Below are 27,940 nucleotides of genomic sequence, written 5' to 3'. Positions count from 1 at the left end.
GTCTTATTCCAGCCATTAATGTACCGTATTTTCCCGCGTATAACCCGCCCCTGCATATAATCCGCACAGCCACTTTCAGCCCGCCGGAAAAGAAAAGAAAAGAAAAAAATATCCTCGCGTGTTCCTGGCACATTTGGTACAGGAAAGGCTGCACCAAAGCTACTGCTCAAGCAACACATCACATACTACGCAGACAGAAAAAGCGTATATTAAGCAAGTGGAATACACTGACTGCAAGGTGAAAGCCTCAAACTCAGTGTCGCTGCTATCACTTGAGCCGCAGTCTTCACTGTTGTACACAAGGTCATTTTCGGTGCCATCTATGTTAGAGGTGTGCACGGGCTCGGGCTTACCCAAATGCCCCGGGCCCGGCCCGGCCCACGGGCCGTGCTCGGGCCACCCGACTCAGATTTCACCCGGGCCCGGGCCGGACTCGTGCCAAAATGTAAATGCTTTGGATGGGCCGGGCCCTCATGACGGCCCGGGCTGGACCAGCACAGTGAAGCAATACTAAGGTTTTCTATGATATCACAGAAACTACATGTTGCTGACACAGTAAAAGCACGGATAAGGACTTGTTATGTTTAATTGGGGTTGTTTTGCTCGTTCAATGTTGGTTTTGCCTGTTATCATTTCCCTTACGATGCATTTTACCCCCTTTAGGTAGTTTTCGCTTCCAAACGTGCCCCAATCAGGCGCGGACCCCTACGGTGTTTGGGTTGTGCTTTGTGTGTGAGCGATGATGACAGACATGGCCAGAAAATGAAAATGAAAGAGATCCTCTCAGTCGATCCACCGGTAGCAAGACGGCCACACCCAACAGTACTGTTTCGGAGATATGGCATTCCAAAAGTTGCCATCTTTTAGGGGACGAAGCCCCTTAGGGGCTGGGGCTGTTGGCGTCTCCTGTCATCGTCATAACCATCGTGTCATGTAGTCCCGTTACTAAAACACAGGGAAACTCATTTATGCCTCGCGGTAGAATGTAACGTTTACTAAAAAACACCAGGCCACTGATTTATGCCTTGCGCTGGAGAGCTTCGTGCTTCTAAGACAAGAGACCTTTACAGCAAACCTACTCCCAACGATTTAATCTCCATCGGCAAACACGCCAAGGTGCCAAGAATACACTTATACACTGCATGCTTCGCCCCTACCCAGGTTTCACATTAGTGGAGATGGCCCACGATTTTTTGTCAACATGCGGAAATATTTTATCATCTCCACTCTCATAACTACCTTTCTACGGCCCTTCGCAATGGTTTCTGCTGAAGAAACTTTGGAAATGCATAAAACGTAAAACGTGCAATTAACAATGTGAAAGAAACTTTGGAAATGCATAAAACGTAAAACGTGCAATCTAACAATGTGACTTCTAAGTTTTGGTAACTTTTCACTATTCGATAATTCCTGCATCAAAAGCCTGGGCTACGCCAACCGCACGAAAAAAAAACCCACGCATTTCTGCTGAGCAACCCACCTTGTTTGCCGGTGGCGAAGGCTCCACCAGCCTCAGGAGCCTCTCCCACCGCAGGCTGTCCCAAGGCTCACAAAACTCAGTCAGAGCATCTTCTTCGCCGTGGTTATGCTTACAGCTCCCCTCGTCCGTGGCCGCAACACTTTCCGCAACCACCGAGACAGAATCGAGGTTGTCGTACCGCGAAGCCCGCAACACGTTGCCTTCCGTCAGCGGATGCGCTGGCGGCACCCTCAAATCCGGCGCCGACAGTCCGATGATCTCCTCCACAGTCGACAGGTTGCCGTCCGGCCCGCCTGCCTCTGAATCGTCAACATCCTCTGTCGGAAACTTCGGATCTCTACCGCTGTTCTCATCGTCTCCATCGTCATCATCGTCGTCGTCACTCGACACAAGCCACTTCCACGACGGATCCACCGACCACGACCGGCCGCAACGACTAGGCGGTCCGTCGCAGCCACCGTGCAATGTCGGCGCCGACACCGCCATCAGATGGTCCGACGCACACGACGATGTCGTCTCGTCGAAGGTGGTCGTCAAGTCCGACGAGCGCTGCGCGCTGCTACTCCGCAACGAGTGCACGTTCGGCTCGGAGTGCCTCATTACTGGCCGCTCGCCCCGTGGAAGCGCCGTCGGTGGCCCCTCGTCGATTCGCAGCGGCTCAATTTCCGACGTCGCGAGGAACAACGAATCCACCGGTTCACTGTAAAAAGGGCTCGAAAACTGGCCACCCTCTTTTTTCGTCGTCGAACTGCCGACTTCACCCGGCACGGAACGGGACAGAATCTGTCCCCGCCCGGCAGTGTCCAAACCTTCTGGGAGCGAGCCGCCGGAGTGGGTTACTTCCGTCTGCGTCGACTGACACACAAACGCTTCCGGCTTGAAAGTCGACAGGACCGGTGGTGCAGGGCTGTCGTTGGCTCCCCGGCCACTTGCGCCGGTGCCCCAGATGTCCTCGTAGTCGCTGATCTTGTCTGCAAGGCTGCTGCAGTAGTAAGTCTCCGGAGAGGACTCCGGAAGCTTCCGCCGCCTCCGCGGCGACGGTTTGGTGAGGCAGCGTGGCTTCTCCTTTTCTTCCTCCTCCTTTTCAGTGGATGATGCTTCAGCTTGTTTGGTGGCTTTGCTTGCAGACGACACTTTCCTGGGTGCCGTGTCAGGCTGGTTCGATTCTGTAATGCCGACATAAAACGCCGACCTGCCGGCTATCTCGGAAACAACGGTGACCGGTACTTCGACCTTCTCTTCACGTGGAGAAGGAGGTGGGTCTGGCACCCGGGTGGCCAGTTCACCGGCATCGGCTGTGGAGTTCTGGAGAGGGAGGAAGCTAGGCCTGACTGGTGCTGTCACGGTGGGTGAGATGGTGGTGACCGGCGAGTTGAGCGAGATGGTCTGCCTGAAGGTGGAGACCTGGACGACGTTGGCGTTGTGGTCGGGGTTCAGGGAGGCCTGGGAGGAGGTGCACGATGTGCTGGATCCCAGGCTAGACGGAGCGGACTTCAGGAGGCTGGACACCCATAGTTCTGAGAAGGGAAGTGGGGAGGTGTGACCGAAATCGATTGTGAACATGTAAGCTCAGCCATAAGCTCAGCCACCTAGCGTACCTGCCCTGCACAGAGCACATAATGTGATGGTTCTAAGCTAAAACACAGTGTGCATAAAAAACGACGCAACATTATTTCGGGCGAGTCATCTAGCACATCATGCTGCCAAATGTAACTCAATTGTGTTACCATTAGCAGAGGTCTTAAAACTGCAAGTGAAGGTGCAACGTATTATGTAAGGCACCACCAAAAATTACAATGACTGCTAACCTCTACCCAAATCAAGGGCTCGGCTCCGAACGCCACGCGAGACCAGACGCTCCAGACAAATGAGGCTTTCAATTATCCATCAAGACGGCGTGTTTTATAGCTCTTCAAAAATGCCCCTTTTGCTAGGAGGTGCTTCCTTTGCTACCAAGTTGCCAGATTTGCTACTGGCATGTTGGTAACCTTGCAACCGATCCCAAGAAGTCTTTTTCCTGAATGAAAATAATTAATATGGCATGGAAATGGTAGCCACATTAGCATTTTTCTTTTCCTAAAAAACGAGCCATGGCCATTCGCGTGTGCCTGTAAACAAGGTGTGCTGATCTATCAATATCGACAAACTCCCTTATGACCTACAGAGTCCCTTTAACATAGCTATTCCAATGGCTGCGACTTATTAGAACTTCTCTCCGTGATCTTTTGCGGTGTTATTGCAATGTACGCGGTAGTTTTTCAGGAATACTGCAGCCAGAAATTATGGCCCTGTCAAAAGCATGGTGAACATTTCTACAGTGGTTTGTCTACATGACCAGATTGCTACAAGCCACTGCCTGTGTGGAACCATGCCAACCAACCAAGGGCCAATTGTGTGCCCTTCTCACAGGATCTTATTGATCATACATATATAAATTCCATCCTTACTTTCACTGTTTCACTCCCTCACTCATCACAAACTGATATTACTAAGCAATGTAAGTAAATTATATTATCATTACCATCCTATTTAAAGTATATTCATATTAAGTTATCAATAAATATATTCAGTATCATTCGGTTATAAAATTACAGAATCAAAATAAAATAAATTATAAAAAGCAGTATTATACACTAGAAAATGTTATCAAAATGATGACAATAAATAGTCACAACTAGTGCTTTATTGGCAATCTGGCTCTATATGCGGGACGGTTATCCATACCTTGGCCCAGTAGTGAAAAAGCGGACAGTTCCTGTCGCGTGCTGGCCTGTAGCAGCACAGTGGGCAGGCATAGCTGTACGGGAAGCTCGTCACTGCAAAAAGAACCAAACATTTCGATGTGGGGGTGTGTGTGGACTTTTATACACGCAAGGGGACAAAAAAGAAAAAGAGATTTTTTTACTCCAATGGCTGACATATAGATCAAGGAAGACGATGGTGTGTAGACTGTATTCTTCCGACTCGCACAGGGCAGATAAATGCTCTTCTTCATTTGCCCGACAATGCCAGCGGTAGCGGACAGAAGAGACTGCGGATTGTACACTCAGTACTACCAAGGAAAGCAACCCGAACAGCTCCGTTTCTTTGGTTTCCCGAACAGTCTCTATACCGTGCCATTTTCCTGCTTGTCCATGGAAGCAGAATGTGTCTTCTCTGGATACACTCTACGCTTCCTAATTTGCCGTCTAGGTCATCAAAAGCCCCTCTAAATATGACTGAGGAACAGTTAAAACACTAAATGACCAGCGTGCGAGTAAAAAATGCACATCATTTAGTAGATGAGGCAAGCTATTTAGGAGGGCTACTACAAGCAGATTCTGGGACTGAAGCATCATTATTTGAATGAGAGGTCCAGCGCCCCAAAGCTCTCTGAGCACTGGTATTGTATGTACGTCCCAGACTCACAATGACAGTGACACAGACTTGCTTTTCGTTAACTACCTCCATGTACCGAACTTGAATGGGAACATGAGAGAGAGAGATTTCTACATTTTGCTCATTTCAAAACCACAAAAACAGTATTGTACAACATGATAAAAAAAAAGCTTAGAATATGCATGCAAGCTTTGCAATGCAGCGCAGGGGAAGTTAATCATGGGCAGCATGCCAACTTGTGCCACCTGGTGACTGCTGAGCATATCCAATTACCTTGTGTAAGTATGAGAAGACCAATACATACACCAGAAATCTACATCTTGATACATCAAACAAAACATTAATTTGACGAGTACCCCAGTAACAAATGGCCACCCCAACCATCTGGGTGCCATGAAATACCGCTTTTTAACATTCATGACACACTAAAACTGTGCATGCCTGGCTTGAAGATGACACAGAGAGACTACTATGCCACACAGAAATGACTAGCGCCCTACTAGTGACACCTGACTACGGCTAAATGGTATCTACGATCTTTGTAAAATCAGGTGTGTGCGTGCTTGCGTGCATTAGATGACGAGTGACGGCTTTCTGTCACCACCCCTCCACTGCAGAGCATTATTTTTTTTTTAAGTTCATAATTCCTTGAAAGTTTTCCTTCACATTTTGTATAACCCGCAACGCTTGAATGCGCTCATGTGGAGAACTCTTTGACTGCAGCAAGCATGAAGTTTTGTACCAATATATACCAGAAGGGAACTTGCCTCGACAGTCTTGTGTGCTGTCATGGTAGATGCCATTGCAGCTAAGAGCAATCTTTTCTTACTTGGCTTGGCTTGCAACATGCTTTCTTGCTGTGCTCGCCATTTTTTAAATGAAATTTTCGCTGATTAAATCACTTCAAATGCTTTTTTGCGAACAATAATTACACTTTTTGCAGGCACAGGCAGCTTCAGCGCTTCTTGGAAAGCCATGCCAAGTAGCGACGGAACAGTACTGTTTGGCACACAATGGCACGCTCATTACAATGTTGCTGGCACAGATAACAAGTGCCAGGCTTTTCTCTAGTATAAATAAGCATGAAACTCCATGGCCACAATAAGGGAGGAAAGGCCTGTGAAAAAAAAACCGCGCCTCGGCGTCTAATGGAGACACAAAACGAGAAAAGAGATGCAAAACGAGGCATCCATGTCAGTGAACATCTTGTTCTTTGAAGTTCACAAAGAAAAAAAAAAAAAAAAAAAAAAAAGGGAAAAAAAGAAAAGAAAAAAAAACTTTTTATTGCGTTACAGTGTACTAGAACAGAGAGGTGTGTTGTTCGGGGCCGACTGCTGAGGAACTCTGAGAAAATTTCTGCTGAGGAACTCCTGTTGTAAGCAGCGCCCCTGGCGGCCGCTGGTTACCAGTTGGTTTCAGGGGCTTTGTTACTTAAATTAATGCTTATTTAATCCTGTAAATAGTCTTATTTCTTTATTTCATGATATAAAGTTCTAGGAAACCCGTCAAAATACTGTCTCGTTTTATTTAAAGACTTATAGGTGGCGCTGGCTGCAACAGCAGTTCTCAGGGGAATCTGGGAGTTATCTGGGGCTCCATACAGTTTTTTTATCGCAAAAGGGACACCCGCTCTCTCCATTGGTTTTTCCTCTGCATGACACACCTCTACCTTCTAGTACGCTGCAGTCGCGTGGGTCATTTGAATCACACGACAGTTCCGCGGGAGGTTCAAACATAATTTACAACAGGGCCACCTGGATAGTTTGTTTCCCATTGTAACAGCATCACGCCATCATCTCACCAGCACTGGCAGTAGTGGCAGACGAGGGCCGGAACAGAGGCGAAGTGGTTCTCGGAGCCCTCTAGCCGGTGCTTGGCCTCCCCCGTGGCCTCCACCAGGTAGTGCTCGATGTAGGGGCCCGCATCCATGGGAAGGCGCACTGACAGGGCCAGCGTGCCCTTCTTGCTAGACTGGCGCACTATGAAGTTCTGCAAGTGAGTGCACGAAAATGCAAAAAACAAAATTAAAGCCGTTCCACTCAATGTGAAAGCTGTCAGAAGCGCAGAGCAGTGATTCGCCATAATGGGTAGAGGCGTCGTTATCCGCTCACAGCTGCCACCCATCACGCTCTTCGCCACCCTATCTCATTCCTCGCCTGATGAATTCAACGGAGGTTTGTCCAACCCATTTCAAATTTCCTGCCTTTACAGTGCTTGTGCGCCCCCACCTGCCTGAAACAGCGCAAGCGGGAGTTTTGTTCTTGTTGTGCTTGCTTTTATTTATTGAGTTATTTGAGTTATTTATTTATTTACAGATACTGCTGCCTCGATACACGAGACATAGCAGGAGTGGGTACATTAGGAACAGAAAAGAACATACATTAAGCAACACCACAGAAACATACAAACCATTTAAAACATATTACAAAATATGGTTAGACAGTTCTTTCAAAAACGCTTCAATTGGTTTTTCGCGCAGGGAACCATCTAGGTTGTTCCAAATCTCAACAACGGCTGGAAAAAAGGAATGCTTCAAGCAATTTACAAATGGCTGGAAGGGAACAATGTTGAGTGGGCGAGATCGGCGCGTGGCTCGTCGTGCTGAATGACAAAAAGTAATCGGTGCTTCAATGCAACTGCGGCTGTGTACAATCTTATGTAGCAGAGTGATACGATCAAGTGTGCGTCGAAAAGCAAGGGGTTCCAACGACAATGAGCATGCGTGAGACGAGGGAGAAAAATTCACTCCGCACGTGCCGGCACCTTACTGCGCAGTATGGAACACACCATTTTTTTTTCTTGCATTGCCACTTTCCCCGCTTACGATCGTAAAAACCAACCCAACAAGCGTTCCTAAATAAATGAACGTGGGGGCTGCCAGTTAATTACATGTATTTTGCCTCAAATGTACCTGCAGTTTTCTTTGCACTAAGCAACGGGGAGATGTATGACAAGTGCCGGTGGTTCACGAGTTTCAAATGCTCATGACTATATAAACTCTTGTTTTTCGAAGATTGTGTAAGACGCCATGACGACAGTATGCCGTGGGGCGAGCTACGATGACAAGGCGAGCCCCTAAAGTGCTCTTGCCCTTAAAGTGGCATGATTTGGGGCATTGTGTGCAAGCGCCCTCTTCTGGGCCAAAAAAGAGAACTCTGGACTAAAAAGGGGAGGGGCCCAAAGGCTGGCTGGGCAACTCCCTGTAGCTGACATGTCCTATTTGCGATGACCGATTGTGTGGTCTCAAACAATTCTCACGTGAACACAGAGTGCTGACTTTGCCTTCTTCTGAAAGAGGAAAAATCGGCTCTACTTTTGAGAAGTGTGAAAGCACCTCTAAGATGCATGCAGACAGGCATGGTGGAAAGCCAAAAGCCGCTGTCTGGAAGGAGAGACCACTTACAAATCCGCCTGCAAATGGAGGTTATGCCTCAATGCATGTACAATCACAAAAAAATGAAATGCGAACCAGAACACACAAAATTGAAAAGTACTGTTCTAGAACGTTAAGTAATGCCACGCCATTGGTATATTTGAAATGCCACACTTCCGAATTTGTTACTGTCATTAAGTCGGGCTGGGGCTCTTGGCGTCTCCTGTGGTGGTGGTTGTCGTAATCCTCAATCGTCTCATGTAGTCACAGTACTAAAACACCGGGAAAGTTGTTTATGCCTCGCGCTAGAACGTAATGCTTTCTAAAAAAACAGTGGGACACTTGTTTGCGCCTCACGCTGGAGCGCTTGGTAACGTGTACTTAAAAAAAAAAATCAAAAAACAAAAACAAAAACAACAACGGGACACTCGTTTATGCCTCGCACTAGAGAACTTTGTTCTTCAAAGACACGAGACTTTTACAGCAAAGCTGTATATCTCTAGCCCCCAACGGTTTCATCTCCGTTGGCGATTACACAAATGCGCCAAGAATACACTTATACACTGCATGCTTCGACCCTCTCCAGGTTTCAGGTTAGTGGATTTTTTTGCACTTGGGTAGTTTACACTCGAGTGAGAGAGATGAATGCCCTCCACTCACCCCGACCTCCTTCCCTTGCAGGTAGTGGACGGCGCCCACGCGGCCAACGTCCGGCAGGAACCAGATGCTGCTGGTGCGGATCAGCCGCTCCAGGAGGGTCATCGAGCAGGGGGCATCCTCCACACTGCTTGACGATGAGGTCTGCTCAAGAGGAGGATGAGGAGGAGGAGGAGGAGAGGAGGAAAGGGGAGGGAGGGTGCCCAGAGCTCGTTTGGCAGAGTAATCATGGGAACACGTGCCTTGTAAGCAGCACCCTTTGATGGCGACAATGCTAACCACTGCCATGGGGTGTACTACACATGTACAGGCGCACACACACGCGGAACATACCGTATTTGCACAATTGCAGGTCGACCCATTTTTTCAAATTTAGAAAAAGTTGCGTGGGTTGACCTTCAATCAAAACTGAAACTTGTACCAACAGCAATGGCAAGCAAGATGAGAAATCGGGGATGCAACGGCGTAGTTGCAACTGTACATTTGCTGACTCCACCTATTGCGCATACCTGTTACTCCCAATGCTCATTCACAATACAGCGGACTCCCGTTAAGATAAACTCGAAGGGACTGTAGAAATTTGTTTGTATTATGAGAAATTCGCGGAGGTTTTTTGCAATGTGGACGTTACAAGACAGCAAAAATGTTGTTTGTCTTAACCAGAGCGTTTGTCTTAAGTCTTAACAGGTGTCCACTGAACTTCCTTTTCTGCTCTTACCGAGATCACGGTCTTACTGGGCTCACACTTGATGACGACAGGTACAGCAGCAGCTGTGACAGTAGCAGCAGCAGCTGTGACAGTAGCAGCAGCACTAGTGAAGAAACTAGCAAGGACGAGCTGCAGGTCAGTTGACCAATATATTTTGGTTGCGGAATGCCCTCGTGTGCTCTGTATTTTTTTTACTTTAGAACCTGCCATGTGGGAGGGTGGTCAACCTTATTTCGAGTCAGCCTACAATCGTGTAAATACAGTACACACGCACACAGGTGCGCCATACACACATTTTTTCCGAGACATCACAACAAAGTCACCTTGATCCCAGTCCCACCATTTAAAATGCCCATGTGTGGATGTTCACGGCTCACCCCATAATGGAGAACTCCCCCTCCACCTTCTCGAGAAGAGAGTGGGATTGCTGGACTATTCTCATGGTAGATGAACAGTTTCTGATAGAGCCAGCCACATTCTGGGCCAAAAAATCACCATGTGAAAAAACAGTATATCCATGAGTGTGTTTGGCAATAAATGAGTTGATGCACATTATTATATTAACTAGCCCTATTTAAGAACATACTGCTTGGCTATTGAGACAGGCATCAATCCATCAAACCTTTTTTTGCCCACTATTTGTAACTTAAGACAAGCCGTAAGGAACTCTAACACACGTGCCACAAAATTTGCTAACACTGAACCTGAAAATGTCATACAGGCATCTTTTACAACACACCATTGCTTCACGAAGAACAACCAAACACACCCTAAAAAATGCTTTACGCAGCTTTTAAAACTCTTACCGAGAAATTTGCCAAACACAATTAAAAAAAGCTGAAAACCACTTAGAGGTTCGCGATATTGTATCTTCTGAACACAGGCCACTGAGGTGCATGATAAGCGGACCAACTCAGCATGCCAATAAGCAGAAACCAAGCGAAAAAAAAAAAAAAGAAAACTTATGAACATTCTCAGCTTTTTTGCAAACAAATTAAAGAAATGTTTTTCAAAATGCAGACTGTTTATTTTTTTGCACATTAGCGACAAAAAATACTACCACAAAATCTGTATCGCCTGCAAAGACAGCTGCCCACAGTAATTCCTCCCTAACACAAAACAAAAGTTGCAGCAAATCACTCGAATATCAGTGCCATGACATAAGCCTGGTACGGCTTCCAAGATTCAACAGGTTTACAGTGAACCCTATCAAAAAAGTGTTTTGGGACACAACGTAAGAGGAAGTAAACCAGCACAAGACAAAAGAAAAAAAAAATGCAATGATGCTCCCACATTCGCATCGAACCCCACACAAGGCTTGACCATATTTGCTTGCTGTCAGGTCGGCAATTTCAGGAAACCGCAGAACCCTAGGACATCAGTTGGCAACCTCCCTACCTGGGACGTGATTTTGCTACTCTAGACCAAAACATGCCCACAAACATGAGCCACAAAGGCACGTTCACACCAAAAGGATCATGGTAGTCAGGAAATGTGAAAGTGGCTAATGGGTGTTTTCGCGAGAGACGGGACAGCTGTGTCCAGTTGACATGTTTAATTTTGACGAAAATTTTATGTACAACTCCTTGTGCACAGGGGAAAACGTATGTAAAGTACATGAACATGTGCACATACGAACACTGTCTCACCACAGAAGGTGCAAAGAAACGGTGATGTGACCAATTACTGGACCAGGAACAGCACCTGTCGGAAAGCATTCACCAAAAGCACCACCTCCTGTTCTCCCAGACAGGAGAACGTCCCATGCTTTGCAGAGACAGAGAACGCATGCAGCTTTGTGCACAAGCGAATAGAGTCGGAGGGAGAGAGAGCCAGAGAGAGAGAAAAGAGAGAGAGAGAGGAGAGAGCCCTGTAGTACCTGAGCAGGGGGAGGAGGTGCCGGAGGCCTTTTGGAGGAGGAGAAGGAGGAGGAGGAGAGAGTGCCCGCACCCACGCAGTGAGAGGCATACGTGCTGCCCGTCCGCACCACGGGGGCGCGTGGGGGCACGGGCGGCGGGGGGGTCTCCCTACCCTCCGATCGTCGGGGGGGCTCCCAGGCGGGGGCTCCTCGTACAGCGGGCACCCCGCAGCCTCCTCCAGGGGCGACCCTGTAAGGGGGCGGACGGGTCATGTGACCACACACTCCACACTCTCGCTATGAAACTGGGGACACACCTGTCTCTTTCCTATAAAGATTACGAGCCTGCTTGCTAGACTCACCCACCAAACATTGTTCAAATAGTAGGCCTGGTAAAACATTCCTTGGGGACGCACTCGGCAAACCTAGATTCTTTTCTATGTTTGGTGAGCGCATATCAGCTTCTCCACAGAGTAGAATATCTAATCTGGTGTTACTTAAGGTACATCAAACGCCTTTCATCGCACTGACGGCATCCCCGGAGTCTCGCCGTTCAGCACTGCCGCTAGCCAAACCTCCCTATTTATGACAAGCGCAGAAACCTGGCTTCAGCCAACATTGCATGTTTCGTCGCACTGCAGGCCTGTTTATGCACATTGGTGCAACCACAGCTAAGCTGTAGCGGCATGTAGCCTCGCGCCAGAGGCTGCAGTTTCGACGTTAATTCCATTACCGTATTTACCCGATTCTAACGCGCCCCCGATTCTAATGCGCCCTTGATTCTAACGCGCACCCGATTTTCCTGGCAAAAAAAACGAAAAAACTTGCACCTCCGATTGTAACGCGCACGGGACTTTGCGACCCAGACAAACGAATGAGAGAGAAACGGGTGATTTATTTCCCGAAGTAATCTCACTCATCTCACTCCTCGTCGCTCTCCGCTGACTACATCTTGCCCTCGGTGCCCTCAAGTGCGTTCGCGATGCCACACTTCTGAACGAACGTTCAACCATGGTCGATGGGATCGTGGCCCACGCCTCGCACTCCCATCCCGAGAGCTTCTCCAGAGATGCACGCTTCAGCCGACTGCTCGTTTTGAACGCGTGGGAGCCGCTGCTGTCATTGCTGTTATCAAGGGCGCAAGTGAAACAATTTAAGGATTTGTGTGAACGCCGATAGAAAAGCCTAGGCGCTTAGGATTCCTGCGTCCGAAAAATCGTTGCTAAAAGCTTTGGTTTCATCTTGAGATGGCGATGGCGATTGGTGGGCCGAAATTTTCGCTGTTTCGGCAGTTTCGGTTTCGTATCCGATTCTAACGCGCATGAGATTTTTCGGCCTATTTTTCCGGATAAAAAGTGCGCGTTAGAATCGGGTAAATACGGTAATTAATACATGCGAAACGAATCCCTAGATGCTCATGAGACAAAACTGGGCCAACCACCGGCCCAAAGCCGTTTCATACACATGGTTGCTGTGTACGCAGAAATACAAAAAATGCCACCAAACAGCTATGAAATGTGTGAGCTGGAACTTAGGTAATGGGTGCCAATCAGAACAGCGCTTTAAAAAGCTTTATGCATTATTTTTTTTGAATAATTAGTCCCTGAAGGTTGGCATACAATTATCTAGTTTATCCAATAAGTACCCATCTACAGCGACCCCCGAAAATAACTGCACGATTTGCCCATAAAGATGCTCCGGCGCTTGCCGATGGGCCCCGGCCCCATTGAAGGCCACGGCGAGAAACGTGCTTATGATGGCCAGCAATGGTGAATGACACCACACCGTCCAACATGGCAGCACCCAGGCTGCCGCTCTGTAAACAGTCTCTATGTTCTTTTCCTGCAGTCCTTGTAAAGGGCATCAATGAAGTAAATGTGAGAATGGTATACAAATGAAATGACGAAAATGGCATGCCATGCATCCCCTCAACATCGATGGCACTCACTGCCAAAAAAAAGGCATCTACAAAATGCATAGTGATACAGTAAACACGGAAACACCCACCAAATGAAACTGATAAAAACTTTAAAAACAACAAACAACAGATATTTCGGCTTCACTGTGGAAGCCTTGTTCCCAATTAAAAACTTTAAGAACTAAAAACAAGAAACGTTTTGGGTTTGCCATGGAAGCCTTGTTCACAACTGTGAACAAGGAATTGGAATTTTGAACAAGGCTTCCATAGTGAAGCCAAAGCGTCTCTTGTTTGTTGTTTTTAAAGGTTTTAATCGTTTCTTTTGGTCGGTGTCTCCATTGTTACTGCAACATGTCTCCCGACTAGACGCGCTTCCGTCAAACCCTAGACTTCACTGCATAGTGAATTATGTTATTGGGATACTTATGTGCCCTAATACGAAAAATACTTTTATGATTGTAACTCTTCTATTGATTTTCTTTTCTTAGGTCAATCATTTTGGGCTGACGCCTGAAAAGGTCAATGTGCCACAATGCAACTAACTCAGATTCTCCCTATCTTGTGAATACATTCTCGCCAAAAGCAACAGCTCTTCTGTAAAATTTAAACGCAAAAATTTCACACTGATTGTTGCCCTATATTATTTCTCACCGTAAAATTTCTGAAGTAAATTCTGCTAGTCAATTTGTGGCCTGCACAGGAACGCTAACACACGGAACTGCTGTGTACACATATTGCAAGCATGTGTGGGTAGTGCCTTGAGAAGATGTTATACCCGTGCCACAGGTACTCGAAAAATGAGACATTAAGGGCTTAAATCCTCAAGTTTTAATGCCATTAATTTGCTGCTACATGCAAAAATCTAATGCCATTCGCTCTAATGTCACTTTTTGTTTAAGGAGTTCTGCACAACTCATTTGCCTTCACGAATGCCTTAAATCTGCCTACTCTCGAACACCATCATCATCATCACCACCAGCCTATCTACGCCCACTATAGTGCAAAGGCCTCTCCCATAGATCTCCAATTATCCCGGTCCTGTTCTAACTGCGACCAATTTATCCCCGCAAACTTCTTGATCTCATCTGCCCATCTAACTTTCTGCCGCCCCCTGCAACACTTGCCTTCTCTAGGGATCCACTCTGTTACCCTTAATGACCGACGGTTATCCTGCCTTCGCATTACATGCCCCGCCCACGTCCATTTCCTCTTCTCAATTTCTACTAATATGTCCTTAACACGCATTTGTTCCCTGACCCACTCTGCTCTCTTCTTGTCCCTTAATGTTACACCTATCATTTTGCGTTCCATTGCCCGCTGGGTCATCCTCAATTTAGGTTGAACCCTCTTAGTGAGCCTCCAAGTTTCTGCCCCGTAGGTGAGTACTGGTCAGATGCAGCTGTCATACACTTTCTTCTTCAGGGACTCTCAAACACGATGAGCACCAAATGAAACCAAGGAAACTGTCAGCATCAGAGTGTTGCCGTGGAAACGTAGCTGAACTGTGAAATAAGACGACTTTTTCTGCACTCTTGGTGGCGATGTTCTGAATAAAACAAAGTTCACTAAAACAGTGGCAAAAGGCAAAACATCGTGCTACTTGTCTTTTTGAACTTTTCGGATTTGGCTACCGCAGGCAGGCGAAGGCAGCTGCTGAAGCCACTTTCAGGAATGGTTTGCACCATCTTTTAGATAACACTATTTCTCATCACGTTTTCTTTCACAAAAAACATTTCTAACCCTTGTAAGACGTTTTTCTCTACGTCAAAAACTTCTGAAATAGGAGTGCATTTCTCTGTTTGGTCATTATGACCGTCATGCTTAAAGGAGCCATGAAGAGAAAATGCAAGTTGGTTTTATTCGAAAGATTTCGTGTTTTATAGTGCCCCAGCGCTTGTCCGGATACAAACGGTGCTTTATTCACTGAGAAATTAAACAATTTAGGTTAAAATTTTGATTTTCCCGCTCAATCGTGCGTTTTCGTGGTCCCAAGTGACATCACTGAAACCGACCGCTCTGCAGCCTAGAGTACCTTCATTCACGCATCCGCCGTACAGGGTAGAGACACGTATACGCTGGCGCCGCCATTTTTGGTTGCTCGCTCGCCGCCGAAGCAAGTCATTGTGTCAAAACCGCGCTAAAATTATCGCCGCAACGCGGTTTACTGAAGAAGTTTGAATCATATTGTCTGTTTCGCGTTGCTAGGTCTCGTGGGAAACGAAAAGAATAACGCGCTGAGCCCGTTGGCCCAATTGCGGCGGCACGGGACCGTTCGAAGGTTGTCTCCACCCTGTACAGCGCTGTTGGTTTGTTCCCGCGTTTCTTTACGTTCCGTAACCTAGATGGCGCCACCATACCGTGGCAAGCGTTTCGTTTGTTTTTGCCCGCATTTAAATTTGGCTTGTTCGTTCCCTGAAAAATATTCGTTCCCTGAAACAGTGCTCGCTCGACAAATGGGGTCACGTAAGACACCGTTGCTTGCGTCAATCGGCCAGTGTCGTCTGAGACAACCCCAAGCCCCGTGTTGCTGTGCAGCGAAACCAAGCATGCTGTGCGCAGTACGGACAGCAGAACGCATCAGTACTTCTATGTTTACATGTGCTTTCGTAACTTCCACTGTTTGTCCCATCATTCTTATTGCTTTGTAAAGAATGTGCCCTAAATTTAAGCGCAAATCGCTCGTTCGTCTAGTTTGTAAGCTCTACCTAATTTGCGTCTGCTTCTGCCAGCCTCCGCCAATCGCAGAGCTTAGCCCATGTGACGACATAGGTTCTGTTGCGGGAAATGAGCTGGTGGGTCGCATGACCATTCCCGTTTTTCCTAATTATGTAGCTTATTTGAGCGAAGTTTACGTTAAAAGTGGTGTCAGTATGATTAAAACGAGACAATCTTTTGAATGAACCAAACTTGTGTTTTCTCTTCATGGCTCCTTTAACACATTTAATGCCTTCGCGTTTTTTCGCGTAGCACGGCCGGCCTAAATAATGTCATTCGGTATCCTAAGGTCTTAAACACTTAGTCATTTTCTGTGTAGATGTGGCACGTGTATTAGTCCGTAGCTTATATGAACACTCGCATGCTAATACATTGCTACTTCACTAACAACTTGCAACGTTTTTGCGTGTGCAAAGAAAAGATGGAAAAAGGAACAACATAGGGTGAGAAAAAAATGAGGCACAGAAGACTGCAGTCAAAAACGGCCTTACCGGTGAACACTGGTGTCATGGGCGAGACCATTGTGGGCTTGAGCGCACACAGATGACACTGCTTCAGACCGCCGCCCTTGCAGCATCACCACCTGAGGCTCTGCATTCACAGGCTGTGGGAAAACAGGTAGGGCACGACACTCGTCACTTCCGTCCAACGACAAAAATTCAGCGTTAACTCCTCTTATGAAGGGATTGGTGGAGACAAAGAATACAACACGGAGTTCGTACTCACAGGAAAAAGAAGAATACGACAGCAAGTTCGACAAGGAAAATGACAGGCACTTCGTACACATAGGACAAAGGATACAACAGGCAGTTCGTATACATAGGACACAGAATGGGACAGGCAGTTCATAGCCATTAGACACAGAATACGACAAGCAGTCCATACGCACACAACACACATGCCCATTCTCTTTCAGTCTTCTCCCCATTTCTGCGAAGAGAAGATTTACCTCATACAAAGTGAAACACCATACTAGGCACAGCAATTAAACAACCTAACTGCACTGTTAACTTCATAAACTACAATGCCAGTGGAAATAATGCGTATCTGAGAATGAGTAATTGCAGCCAAACGACTCTTAGACCAAAGCGTGCCATTATTAAAAATTTTGTTCTCTGTCGTTTCTGAACAGATCAGTAACACGTCAGTCAACCAATTCCCCCAGCACTAGGGATGAGACGATAAACTGTCCAGCTGCATTAATTCTTACCGTTGACTCCGAACACGAGTAATTTGGTTTCACTGAAACACTGAACAACGTGCCGCGGCAAGGTCTGCGAGATTTTATACTGAATGACAAACCTGGAGGCCGATTCACAATGGACTGGCCTTGTTATCATTACGCATGACATTCTTTGTGGCCATGTTATCAATACGCATGACAGTCTTTCACGACAAGTGCAATTTCCGGAAGCAGTTGTTTGAGTTTTATACGAAAGACCAACAATGAAGATGAAACTTGCTCCTCTCAGCAATGATGCCCCAAGCAAACAGTGATAGCAACAGATAGAGGTAGATAATAAGCGGAAGTGGTGTGTGTCTGTGGCCAAAGCAAAGGGCCTAAAGGATTATGAAGACAAATATACCGTATTTACTCGATTCTAAGCACCCCCTTAGGGCCTTTACATCATGGTACGACATAATGGTGCTGCTATCCAGTATCTGTGTTTGAGTACAAAAGGTGGCCAAAGCCACGGCCTTAAAGCGACCATGAAGACAAATATATCATATTTACTCGATTATAAGCACCCCCTTATTTCCGTGATTGCAATACCGAAAGTGGGTGCTTAGATTTGAAAAACCTAAATTAACACCCCCCCCGCCACTTTTCTGCGGCAGTATCCCCCCGAGATTGGCGCAAGGAATAATGTTTTATCTGGCAAACATTTAAAAAAGTAGGCCCAAACAGTGAACCCATCGCTTACGTCTGGTATTTAGTCGCCCTGTCTACCATTAAATTTTTTTTGTGCTACTAGGCCCACCGCTCTCAGTATTACCCCACAGGTCGTCTTCTGTTCCGATGAAGCAATAATTGAAAACTTCACAAATGACTTGGCTACAACGCCAACTCGGGCCCACTTCCATGCATCTGAAATCCACCTGGTGATGGTTGCTTAGCTATGGAGGGGTTCAGGTTTGCGTGCAAACGCTTCTTCGATTTTTTCCCCCAAAAGTAGTGGAGGGTGCTTAGAATCGAGGGGGGGGGGAGGGTTTAGAATCGCCAAATACGGTAAGTCGTTTCATTTAAAGGACTGCCAAGCCCAAATAACAATGACGACAATTTTAATAAAAATTTCAAACAATCAATCAACAGAATACAGAAAACAGCCCAAGTAGCGGCAATACACCAGTCCTTGTCTTATTTTGTCTTTATCACACTATGGGAACTTGTATGTGTGACCGGCAGGTGGCGGTAAAAGTGACCACCAAGACACAGGCCCCTGCTATTGTAGTGGTCTCATAGTTTTGTTTAAATGCACCACTTGAATGATAACGTAGCATTCGCACCCTGATAACTCCATACACAAGATTAGCACAAAATTTCTACAGCTTGGGGATTTTTAATGGCATCAAAATGACAAAGTGCTGCTCGAGAGGTCACATTTGCTGAAGTTCTTTGTCATGGCCCCAACTTCCTTTCTCGTTCAACTTTAAAAGCTGTAGGTGTCTGCTAAGTCTCAGTAAGCCTGCAACAAACCTCCTGGTACGTGATGACATCAGGCCAAATGTCCCACCAAACTTAGGCTGTGGAGGAAATATAAAGTACAGTGGAAATTCAGAGAGACATTCCTGACGCAAAAGATGAGTGAAACTATGCGGTGACGGCCCAACTTAGTTTTGGTTGCGCAACGAGGAGACCCGATTCCCTGTGTTAATATGTTACACTGCATTTGACACTTTGAAAAACAATCCCCACTCCTGCTATTACAACCAAGTAAACCACAAAAACATTGTTCCTGAAGCACAATCATTCCAGGACTGTCAATCCATTATAACTGCCAAGGCAAGTCGGTTTCTATAATTAAACCAGCTTTGCAAAAATGTCAAAGGCATATAAAAGATTTTCTTTCACACTTTCAATGGCAACATTCTTGCATTTTGACCCTTATTTTGGACACAATGTTGGACACAAGAACTACCACATTTTTGAGGTAATTAGCAGCACCATTACAGAAGTTTCAACTCCCTTGTTCTCCTATAAACCACCCTTTTACCAACAATTCTGTGAAAAATAAGTGACTCCGCCATTCTAGTAACTGAAGCAGCATTCGTGGTTCTGCATATCTGAACCAGCCTTTCTTGATATGCACGGGAGCTAACCACCACAGTTAGCTTTCACAGCTGAACCACTGAAACAATGTACATTTCTGTAGGCCACTGTATTACTGGACAGAACTGTCCACAGAAAGCCAGCACACTGCATATCTGGATGAAAACATGAGCGTGTTGATTTGGCACATTCGTTTATCCTCGCAAACATTGCGTCTGATCAATTTAGAAGCTGTCAAAACAATAACTGCATCCAAACTTCAGTCCTAAGTGCACTTGTAGCATGGACAGTCACCACCGCACAAAGAATTATAAGCCCACACTTGTAAAAGGTAGCTCTCTTGTAGTTGTCGACATTGTTACAGGCTCACAATATTTCAATCTTTTGCTTGCCGCATTTTTCTCTCAACCAAACTCCCCCTGAAAAACAAGACAACTATGTGTTCTGGCATTGCCATTGCAAAGGTTGTTTTCGTGACAGGATTTTGTAACGAAATGCAGTTCCCCATTCCGTCACTTGTGCATAAGTGCACCAAGACCATAGCACGATTGCTGAAGTGTAACCTTTTCTTTTTCATGCTTCACATTTCCTGGAACTCTTTCATTCATTTATTTATGCCCGTGTATTTAGCCCTGAAATTAATACCACCACACTGGAACTTTTTTGCTGCAAAGTCGTGTAGCCTAAGACATTTCAATAACAGTATATACGTTGTATCATGTCAATACATGTAATCTGGAAGTATTGATTTCTTTTCCCATTTGCAGGCGAAGCAAAGTTTTATCAAGGTTGTACTGGCGTTTTCACTTCCTTAGGTAAGAACACACCCTGTACTTCCTTCTAAGATTGCACCAAGATTGTTCCGGGTTAACTGTTCAACCACAATTGGCTCTTTCTGGTAGAAAAATAACAAGCAAAACAGACACCTCGCACGGTGCACTTGGAGAAGCTGATAACCTACATTTGCATCAGTAAACATTCTACGTAAGATGTCTGTTTTGGGTCTGACCTTTGCATTCAACCGACCACAACAACCTTGAACGTACTCGGAAAGATCGGTGAGATAAATCGAAGGCATGCCACTTAGAAAAGCTATTTTAGACGCCGGTTTGGGCCAACACCGTGCACGATTCGGTCGGGTAGCCGCAAACGCTACTTCTTTCAGATAACAGACTCCAGGCAGAAGAGCGCACCTTTTGACAGAGACGACAGGGGAAGAAGGCGGCCGAAAGAAGCGCGCTGCACATCTTGTCAGGTATCGACGAGCAGGCCCAAAAGTCCTCAGCGGACGTACGCGGTTGCGTTGTAATCCAGCCGCGGCGTCGTGACGCACGAGTGACCGCAGACCTGACTAGAATAGGAGCGCTGGATAGCTGATAGACCGAGGCGCGACAGACGCCTTTTCAAACCACACTGTGGTCGGATGACACAACACGCCGTTTTGTTCGCGCCTGGCGATCCACGTTAAGCGTATCCCACAACATCGTTCTATTAAACGCACGCAACAAATGCGGATGGAACGTCCGGACGATGTCGCCGAACGCAGTGACGGACGTACCATGCCACACTTACCGCGCAACGTTGCTGCATGCAAACGTACAAACAAACAAAAAGTCTCACCTAGTGGCTCTGATTCATGAAACTCCAAGAATTCTTCAGCAGCAGTTGCGACATTGCCAAAGTGACAACACTTTCACACGGACGGTGATCGACAGCTGAGGTAACCTGATTGCTATTGGCTTAAACTACAGACTGTCGCATGCGCTGGATAAAAACTTGAACACATACAGTAAACAGTCACTGAGATGTCGACCCACTTATGCGCCCGTTGACGATCGCACCGTCGCACTCGACTATTTTAATGCTGCGCGTTCCAAACTTCGAAGCAAACGTGAAAGCCTGTATGTGACGTCACGGAAGTTACGTTTTCAGCCCAGTACAGGCAAAATGAACGCGCTATAAATAAGTTAAACTGTTTTTGTTTTTTAAGAAAGTTGTAACAATAAAACTTTTTTAAAAAGTAAGTTTTTATAACAATTGAAGAATTTAAAAATGAAGTTCAAGGTTCAGCTTTTAGGCCACGCTTTATGCCAACGTCCGGAACGCGCGTGTATGCAACTGAACTGCGCGCGTTTTTTGATTGAGGCTGCGGTCGGCAGCGTTTAACTTCACTCCGTGTTTCAAAATGTCCGTAATAGCAACATTTTACCCTCCCTAGAGGGTACAGGTGAGCTCACGCCATGTGGTGTGACGCACCTAGAGACGAAAAACGGAGGCAGCTGCCAGCGGTCTTCAGAGAGTTTTAGCACTCCGTGCGCTCCGTCCGTGTTTACCGTGAAGGAACACACTGCGCCAGCGCGCGCGGGCACGGTGACAGGAAAAACGAATGCGAGTGCATGGCGAGGGCCGGACCGCGGAACTAATCCACCCTACGGGAACGAATGCGCAAGTTGCCAGTAGGGTCCCGGTAAACACGGTACGAACGGAAGAGAGAGAGAGAGAGAGAGAGAGAGAGAGAGAGAGAGAGAGAGAGAGAGAGAGAGAGAGGGGGGGGAAAAGTGTTTATTAAGCGGAAAATATTTAGATGGCTAAGTTTTGCCTCTCTACAGAGGGCACAAGTTTTGCCGGGAGAGGGAAAAGCGTTAAAAAAAGGGCAGTGAAAGGGCAATGGAATATTAGGAAAAGGATAGTAGGCGATTAAAAGGCTATGTACAGACTATGCATACACACGCAGGTTATATACAGACTATTTACATACACACGCACTCACACACACACAGACATGCATACAAAAGGAAAAAGGCAACAGGGGGTGGATGGGCGGTGGTATTTGGCTTTGACAGTTCGCCGGCGGGTGTTGATGCCCGACTCCTCGAGGTACGAAATGAGCAGCCTGAACGCCTCTCAGCGCAGCACGAGGGCTCCCCGAGGGCACAGGTGGGGCTACCCTCTGCAGTGCTTGAGGGCATCCCCAGCCCCCGGTACCCAGACACTAGTTTGTCCCGGGCACCAGAACACTCAGGGCAGGAGCAGAGGACGTGATCTAATGTCTCAGGGTCGGGGCAGTGGGCGCAGGTGGGTGTGGCCATAGGACACTGCCTGTTGAGGCGTGCTGCTGTGCTGTAGCAGCGGGTGCGAAGCCGGAGGAGGAGGGAACGCTCTGTTTGGGCTATCCCACTGGTAGGAAGGAGCCGCGGGGGCTCACCGGTGGCCACTCGTTTGGTGGCGGGCGGCCACCTCTCACCTGATGACATCCCTGGCCACATCATAACGCACCAGGGACGCGGAAACTGGGGACATTGGGGAGTGGTCGGCTACTTTGGCTAAATCGCCTGCAGCCTCGTTCCCCGGTATGCCAACGTGGGCAGGAGGTCACTGCAGTAGGAGGTTGCACCCTTGTCCCTGCAGGTCGCGCAGCTTGGCAGCTAGGGACATCTCGAGGTGGCCACCTCACCCCGTGGCACAGATGCCTCCCTCAGGCGAAGTAGCGCCGGCCGGGAGTCGCAGAAGGTGGTGGCCGCTGGTGGTGGATCTTCTAGTAGCATGTCCGCGGGGTTGTCGCGGGGCTGGCTGGCTCTAAGTAGTTCGGGGCGGCACGGGTGTCGCGTAGCCCGCGGCGCTTGGCTGGCGGGATAGCTCGGACGTCGTGGAGGGGAGGAGGGCAAAACATAGGCGTTTCTTTTTTTTTAAACTTGGGATTTCAGCTAAAGGGTGGCAAATCATCCTAGAACACACTAAATATAGTAGTTTAAATAAGATCTTAGCCCACCAGCCGCGTGAAACTGTCTACTAGGCCGGCATTTACCCGCACCCCGGTTGTACGACACCCCGGTCATACGACGCTTTCTCGCGGTCCCTTGAAAGTCGTATTATCGGGGTTCCACTGTATATAAGGAGCACATACGGGAAAAATGCAGATGCAGCATACACGGATGCCGCCACAAACCACTATGGAATATCATCAGCCGTAGTTGTGAATGCACGGAACAGACTTCTGGACTTTCTCATGAACAGAAAACAAACACCTCAAGAAGCTGAAACCATAGCCATACTACTCGCTGTAAGACGGGGAGAATATAACAAAAAAAATTCCTGCGCCTTCCCGCGAGGGGAACACGAGTAAATGCAGAGCATTGGGGCCTCAGTACTGATTGAAGGCAGTGTTGCTTCCATCGCTTCTTCCGTGATGCTGGAGTAGCAGACACGAGTAAACGTGGGCACGAGCGTCAACCAAGGAAGGAAGGAGCAACGCAGTGACTGAAACACGAGCGACCGCTAGCCGCTATATTTGCAGCGCGCACAGTAGAGGGAGAGCAGTACGGGGGGGAGAGCGCGCATGCGCAAGCAGCGCGCGCCCTTTCACGCCCCACCGCGCTGCTATCACGCACCTGTTACGCCGAGACCGCGACGGAGCGAACGGGCTGACTACGACGCATGCGCGCGCCAGCTGCTGTTGAGAGAGAGGAGGGAAGGAGAGGCGCACCTGCTGCGGACGCGGAACTGTTGACACCGTCCGACGCAGGAACAGGCGAGGCTAAGAAATGCTCTGCATTTAAAACCTCGTCATCATCACGGACCCAACGAGAGCCATTACAAATCTAATATGGGGCCTTATTCCCACAGAAACCAGGAAGATCCTACCAGCCAAAACAAAAGGCCAACAGAATATCATGGAACCCAGCACACGAGGTCCTTGAAGGAAACGAGAGAGCCGACTCCCTAGCGAGGCAAATCAACAGCCACAGGCAAACGGACCACTATTACACCCTCCCTCCCTTCATGTCGCCTAATGAAAGGCTTTTCACACAAAGGCAGGGGAGAAAGACCATGCCCGCACCGCATCACATGAAAGATGCCTAAGAAGCAAGAAACATAAGAAAACTACAAGCCAACGTTTTTCCACACAAATCCAGACTCTCCCTCATGTTCCCAGAGGGAGAGAGAAAGAGAGAGAGAGAGAGAGAGAGTTGCTTTATTGGAAGAGAAACGAAAGTCGACTCAGCCGATAACTGCCTCTCGGGTTGAGGGCGCCTCAGTCAAGACTCTAGACAGAAAAGAGGGTGGTCAGAAAAAAGATAGAAAGGGAGAATAAGATGATGGTCCACAAGTCGTGAAGCATGGACAGCACTGGCGGCATCATAGCCGGTCCGAGAGTCCCGTGTACTTCAAAAAGTCCAGCAGGGCTCGGAACGCTTTTTCGCGATTTGATTTGTGACAATCCGGGAACAACAGGTTTGATGAGGTGCATGAAGGCAGTCCCAGTTTCGCATACGGCGCTCTCAGCGCTGATCGAGCCTGCGAATGTTGTGGACACTCGCACAGTGCATGCGCGAGTGTGTCTATTGGAGGACAGGGGGGGCAGGTGGTTGAACCAGCGATGTCAAGCCTGTGACTTCTTTCCGAGATATAACGAAGAATGCCACAAATGCAAATTAAGAGAACACTTATTCCACACAGTCTGGAACTGCCCTATAATTTGGCATCAGAACACCTACCAAACCTCTAGAGAGTCCTGGGATTAGCACTGTCCAGCTCGGTACTGCCGACACAGCGTGAGCTGCTAGAGAGAGCCAAGCTGGGAGCCTTCGCTACTGCAGTCCTGGAAATAGGACTTCACCCATAACTCTTTCCAGATTACGCTCTGCCTATTCTCAAATAAAGTTTACTCTCTCTCTATCTCTCTCCTGGGCCCCCGAAGCGACGTTGCCAGAGTTCTAACCCTATGAAGAAGTAATTAATGATGATGATGATAACCTCGCGGTTTGACGTTTGCACGCAAACAATCTTAGCGATGTCTAAAACTGCAATAAAAACTGCTCGTGCCCTGTTCAAAGTATTCCCAGCAGTGCACTATTTGCTCCGCGCGGAGTAACATTCGGCTGCGGTGATGACGCGCACCGACAACTTTGGTCGCCGTTCTTAAGTTGTACCCAAGTATAGTGAATACAACCTATTCCTCAAGTCTCCATTTCTTCATTGACAAGCTTGTTTTGTTGTTACCCGTATGCTGCACTGCTATGAAGCTTTCGTCACGAACCGCATGTGACTTTACTGGCAGCCCAATATTCCCAACGGCGACTCTGCTGGCCACACCGAGCTGTGGCAGTAGCGCCGGTTCCCGGAGTAGATAGTCGTCACGTTGCAACGAGACGTGCGCGTCAGCGTACAGTCTTTGACAAAATTTTGTGGGCCACGGCGACCATGGCCAGAGCAGGCGCGCGGTCGAGCAGGGGCGCTGCGCTTGTTGCTTCCGGCTGGTTGCTCAGCTAAAGGGAGTGAAGGGAACTTTCGCGCTTCCTTTCGTTGTATGGCTGGCGCGACAAGTGCAGCGGGACCGGTTTCTCAGAGCAGGCGCTCTCCGCTTCCGCGCAGGCACTTTGCGCAGCACTTGTCGCGCCGGACACACTACAAAAACAAGAGAAAAATTTTGTAGAATTCAAATTTGGCGCCCTCGAAGACCGCCTCATAGTCTCTACAATGGCAGAAAGAGGGCGCCAGGAGTCCGCTAGAAGTAGGAGTTCCTGTATAAACATCCCCCTCGCGAGGGGCACGATCAAATGCAGAGCATTTCCGGGGGCGCACAACGTTAAATAGTTTGCGTTACGTTAATGTTGTTGCACTTGTAGCAACTACCTCACCTGAGTGAAGTTTGCTTTAAAGGAGCCATGAAGAGAAAACACAAGTTTGGTTCATTCGAAAGATTGCCTCGTTAGAACCACACTGACACCACTTTTAACACAAACTTCGCTCAAATAAGCCACATAATTAGGAAAAAAAGGAATGACCATGCGACCCACAAGCTCATTTCCCGCAACAGAACCTATGATGTCACACGAGAATGCTCTGCGATTGGCGGAGGCCGGCAAGAGCAAACGCAAGTTAGGCAGGGCTTACCAGTTTGCATAGTGAGCTATATGCCCGTTAAACATACTGCACATTCCTTTTATGACACTAAGAACGGTGGAGTAAACGGTTTAAGTTCCGAAAATACACGCAAGCGTGTACGCCAATGCATATCTCCCAGTTTTAGTGGTGGCAAGCCTTTCCTTTTGGGCGATTAGTAATGCTTCCTTGATCTCTTCGAAGGTGTTGTACACTCCTAATTGAAAGAATTTTTCCGTGGACGTGTACAATGGTAGGCCCAGTGCTGCTTTATATGCCGTCGTGATGACAATGTTTATTCGTTCTTTCTCTTGTTTGTTTAGGTTGTGATACGGTAAGCTGTACGCCAGCCTACTCGTGACGAGGGCTTGCATGATTCTTAATGTTTCCTCTTCCCTCAATCCGGCTCTTCCTTTAGTGATTCTCTTCACAATTCGGGCTAGCTGGGTTGAAGATTTACTGATTTTTTCAATAGTGAGATCGGCTCTTCCGTTTCTTTGTATTGTCATTCCCAGGACGCGAATGTGGTCTCTTTCTGGGATTACGGATTGGCCAATCTTCACAGCTATCTTCTCTTCCTTGTTGCTGCTTCGGTGTGCGTGGATTGTTACTATCTCTGATTTTTCCGGGGCGCACTGGAGTCCATTTTCGCCTGCCAGCTTTACTACCCAGTTTACGGCGTTCTGAAGATGCCTTTCTTTTTCTGTAGTTGACCCTTGCGTCGCCCATATCGTTATATCATCTGCATAGATGACGTGTCCAATGTTCGGGAGTTCTCTCAGCTTGTTCGCGATCTTTATCATCGAAATGTTGAAGAGGAGAGGGGATATGATGGATCCCTGTGGCGTGCCTGCATTTGGCATCTCAAAGGGTTTTGATCTGAGTTGGCCAATTCCTACCGTTGCTGTTCTGTTGGATAGGAAGAGAGAGAGAGAAGGCTCTTTATTGAAAAAGCAGAGAGTTTTGCCGGTGTTTGTGATCACCTACATGCTTCTCTGCTAGGGGTCGGGGATGTAGGGAGAACAGGCCCTAGAGAGAGGTGGGCAGAAAAGAAAAAAAAAGAGAGAGGAAAAAAAAAAAAAAAACACTGGCGTGGTTTGGCGGGCGTGGCGGACTATTTTTTAGATTGTGTTACAGAATTTACAATTTTGAAATGTGGCCAATGTCCTCCAAATATGAAAACAAACTTTTTAGGGCCTGACGCTGCTTCGATGGGCTACCATGGTCCTAAGATGGTCTTCAAAGTTACCGGCCCTTGATCTAGGCGTTCAATATCTTCAAAAAAAAAAAACGGGATCTTGGTGCCAAGTAGGCCACACATTCTAATAAGATATGTTCGACGGTTTCTATGGAAGAACAGTTATCGCAGTACGGGTTGGTCGTCAGTCCGAGGCGAAAGAGGTAACTGTTGGTGTAGGTCGAGTTCAGTCGTAGACGATGATATAATGTCTCCAGCCTACGAGGGAGCTCTCTTGGAAGTTTTGATGTCAAATCAGGGTCAATCGCGTGCAAAAATACTTCATTATTGGGTTCGTTGCTGCGCCATAGCCGGTTTCTTTCACTTACTGCAAAGCGATGGGCCATGGTGGAAGCGTCTGTTTTTGTAAAGTACACTTTGCGGTATTTGCGGTGGTTAAGGCCCATACGGGCCGCTTCATCGGCTTTTTGGTTTCCAGTAATACCACTGTGGCCAGGTATC

The 27,940-nt window shown here is 47.5% G+C and overlaps 1 protein-coding gene across 4 annotated transcripts in view; it reads right to left on the bottom strand.

Moving 5' to 3' along the window:
• Window positions 1-21,228, bottom strand: part of LOC144149225 (protein sprint-like) — a 60,110-nt gene extending 38,882 nt beyond the window's left edge. Inside the window, exons 1-7 of one of the 4 annotated variants that reach the window (XM_077680765.1) lie at window positions 20,980-21,228; window positions 16,580-16,692; window positions 11,477-11,705; window positions 8,892-9,032; window positions 6,660-6,847; window positions 4,205-4,296; window positions 1,481-2,997 (exon numbers count right to left, since the gene is read on the bottom strand). In XM_077680765.1, coding sequence (XP_077536891.1) covers window positions 1,481-2,997; window positions 4,205-4,296; window positions 6,660-6,847; window positions 8,892-9,032; window positions 11,477-11,705; window positions 16,580-16,665 — 2,253 coding nt within the window. In that variant the 5' untranslated portion in view covers window positions 16,666-16,692; window positions 20,980-21,228. Of the gene's footprint in view, window positions 1-1,480; window positions 2,998-4,204; window positions 4,297-6,659; window positions 6,848-8,891; window positions 9,033-11,476; window positions 11,706-16,579; window positions 16,693-20,552; window positions 20,844-20,979 lie in introns of those variants that run through there. The other 3 variants (XM_077680767.1, XM_077680764.1, XM_077680768.1) reach the window with 3 other exon arrangements.
• Between the last annotated feature and the right edge of the window lie 6,712 nt (window positions 21,229-27,940).

The sequence above is a fragment of the Haemaphysalis longicornis genome, unplaced genomic scaffold (assembly GCF_048455015.1).
Source record: "Haemaphysalis longicornis isolate Haplotype H1 unplaced genomic scaffold, Haemaphysalis longicornis Haplotype H1 scaffold_8, whole genome shotgun sequence".
NCBI lineage: Eukaryota > Metazoa > Arthropoda > Arachnida > Ixodida > Ixodidae > Haemaphysalis > Haemaphysalis longicornis.
This window is presented reverse-complemented; position numbering and strand designations above follow the sequence as displayed.